Raw genomic sequence first — 3,437 nt, forward strand, 5'->3', positions numbered from 1 at the left:
GAGGGGTCATTTGTTGTTAAATTCCTCTCCTAACTTATTCACTTCTGTCATATATTGTATGTTCGGTTATGTCATCATCTGTCTGTTTCTATCATCAGTCCTATGCATAGTAATTTTAACTGATGCCTGATACCAATAAGCCTATTTCATTATATCAGGAATTTTATCTCCTACACAGAACTACTAATGCCTGGAAAGTAAGGGCTACCAACACTGAAACTTCGTGCAACTGTTAACTATAACTTAGGTAAATTTTCCATTGCTTCTCTCCATTATACTTGCATACACTGAAGCAGTAACATTATCACATCCACCTAAAATTAAATGTACCACATTTTATCATGATGTCTTTGTGTACATTCATGATTACAAAAGGCTTTAAAAGAAAGAGCAAGTGAAGTCTTCATATTTTATATTTATCTGGTTTACACAGACTTGAAGTTCTTATAAAAAATTACTTTTTTGAACTTTTATATTTCTCTTCATGAACCTATACTCTTTAGATACAACTTCTTTATCTGGAAATGAAATGCTGTTAAAGCATGTTTGTAATAAAAATGTATGGCAACTATAGGCACCCTTATTATAAATATGTAATAACAGAATTTAAATTTTCTCTTTCATCAGGAAAAGACTGTAAAACAAAAATCAAGAATTAATTACTGAACTGAATGACAGAGGAAAAGATAGAATTAGAGATTAATGAATGTCTTGCTCCCAAAGAAGCAAGTACAGATGAATTGAGATTTCTGCTCTCTTTATTATCACCCTTTAAAACTCCTAGCTGCACTCAACTAATGCCAAAAGTACCTGAACCATCTAACCTTTTTCAGGGCCAAAATCTGGCTTAAAGATAGGCCAAAGCATATCTTCCTGAATTGTAGCATGGATTAATCTAATGACCTGGAGTCTTTCCAAACAAAGCCAAACCTTATCCTATCTTACTGGGAAAAGTGATGCATCATACTGTCATCAAATTCTGTGTCAGATCTTCTGTTGATAATATAAAAAAGGAAGTGACACAGAATTAAGTAATGTAGGCCAATTATATACTTATTACTATGTATCTTCACCAGCAGCTCTTCCAGACCAAAAATATCATTTAATAAGACAAAATGTCAGAAAATATTGTTTATGACTATATACAAGATGATTCATAAAAAATAAAATAAAATTGTCATATTCTGTACCCTTACTACAATAAACGCTTACACTAACATAGCTACAATATCACCAGTTAAAAAACACATAAAATTTGACTGAATTTTATCTGAAATAAATGAGGTAAACCAAGAGAAAAATGAATAAACTGATAGTACATTCAAGAATATACAGAAAACATATAAAACTATGAATTCTTGGCAACTGTAAACAGATGTTTTAACACTATTCTGGAAGTATGGCACTTGCATTATTCAAATTATAGTATAAATATTTACAGTAAATATTCAGTATTACAATTACTTCAAAGTGAGATTATTGCAGTGCAGAGTCCACCAATTACTTCTGCCTAATAGCTGATCTAATCAATTATTGATCAACTTTATCCATAGACTGAACAATATTTTTTCCCCCCACATACTGCATTATACTAACCCAGGAAATCCAATGTAAAAATGAAAGTGAAAATATGGAGGGGTACCATGCATCAGGTACTTTCTAAGTGATCATATTCTGCTGACACACATTTTAACATGTATCTGTCTTTTAAAAATCTAAAAAAATCAACATCTTGCAACTGTAGACAACCAAACTAGTACATTCCATCCTTATGATCATATCTTTCTAGAAAAAAAGTATTATCTTGCATGACTTTTGATAGAGAAGATCAAGTTACTGTTAAATCTTACTACCACTGACCCAGATTTAAAGGTGCATAGTGCCCTACAGTGCCCTGACTTTGAAATGTACTAAACATGTACCCCATTGTTTCCCCTGCACCAGGCTGTTCTCGGTTATCATTTGTTGGGATGACAAAATGTGGTATAGTTTCCTCCATGCCATTGTGGGCTGGCTGAGGAGGACCTTGAGGTAAATGCATGGTTGTTGTGTGGGTAGGTTCTCTGTTGAACTTTCTTTTACGCACTATTCCAGGCATGGGGCTTCTGAGGTTATTGGCCCCACTGCTGCCTTCTCCTGCCGTTGCTGATGTTATAGGCGCATTTGCTTTTACATAACCTTCTAGATTTTCCATGTGGCCATGCTGTTTTATGTGTGCTAACACAAGGGGCTTCCGCATAAATCCAGCACCACATAAAGTACACTCATAGGGCTTTTTGTCTGAGTGTGTGAACATGTGAGCCCTACAGTTATTGGATGAATTGAAGGCTTTTCCACAAACTTCACATTTAAATGGCTTTTCTCCTGTATGTATTCTCATATGTTTTTTATAATGCTGCTGATACACAAAACCAGCTTCACAAAACTCACATTTATAAGGACGTTCCCCTGTGTGAATACTCATGGTATGTCCATTCAACAAACGTTTCCACTTAAAAGCTTTGTCACATAGTTCACACTTGTATCTTCTCTCCTGCAAATGGGTCACTCTCTTATGCGAGGAAAGATTGCTTTTCTGACGGAAACATGTTCCACAAATGTCACACTCAAAAGGTTTTTCTCCTGTATGAGTTCTTTCATGGTCTTCCGCTTTACTTTTGGTTGTGAACACTTTGCTGCACTGACGACACTTGAACTGCTTGATATGAGTTATGTCAAATGCATGACAGCTTGCTTTTCTTTTGATATTCTTTTTCTTGCCTTTGTGTAACTTTTTGTGCTTCACCAAACTGTCAGCTGTCAGGAAACTTTTCTCACAAATGTCACACTTAAGGGAGTCACTGGTTAAACCATGTGTTTCAATGTGTCTGGCAAGTATAGTCCTGGACGAAAATTCTTTGTCACACATAGTACAGCTTAGAGGGGTATTTTCATCATCTGTTTCCTCTGCCTCCTCATGGTCCTGGTCTGTCTTTTCCTCCTCATCAAAGTCTCCATGCTCTTCCTTGAGCTCGACCTCTGGTGCCAAACTCTCATCCACCCCCTTCACAACCAGCTTCCCTGATTTCACTGACAAGTTGCCAGCTTTCCGAGGTCTACCAACTTTGGGCGGCCGACCTCTTCTACCAGTTCCCTTGGGTTTTGGTCCTTTGGCTGGAAGATAGGAGTTAATAATCTTAATACACAGAGAAAAACAACAATATGGAAGTGGTATTTTTGACTTTGCAAAAGAAACTAATGGGAAAACTTGAATCTTTGAATTATTCCAATAAATAAGTATCTAGAACAGGGAATGTCTTTACCTCCTTCCAGAAATAAAAATACCATAGCTACCATTCTACTGGTATATAATCTACTGATAATCAAGAGAATCTGATTTCATTTCATCATTTGAATATCAACTCTTAAACAATATCAATAAAAAAATTTAATGCCAC

At 35.6% G+C, this 3,437-nt stretch overlaps 1 protein-coding gene across 1 annotated transcript in view; it reads right to left on the reverse strand.

Moving 5' to 3' along the window:
- Window positions 1-395: 395 nt before the first annotated feature.
- Window positions 396-3,437, reverse strand: part of LOC119592100 (zinc finger protein 696-like) — a 6,429-nt gene continuing 3,387 nt past the window's right edge. Inside the window, exon 5 of the mRNA XM_037940920.1 lies at window positions 396-3,153. Within this exon, the coding sequence (XP_037796848.1) occupies window positions 1,850-3,153 (1,304 nt within the window). The 3' untranslated portion in view covers window positions 396-1,849. The remainder of the gene's footprint in view (window positions 3,154-3,437) is intronic.

Source organism: Penaeus monodon, chromosome 29 (assembly GCF_015228065.2).
Source record: "Penaeus monodon isolate SGIC_2016 chromosome 29, NSTDA_Pmon_1, whole genome shotgun sequence".
NCBI classification, from domain to species: Eukaryota; Metazoa; Arthropoda; class Malacostraca; order Decapoda; family Penaeidae; genus Penaeus; species Penaeus monodon.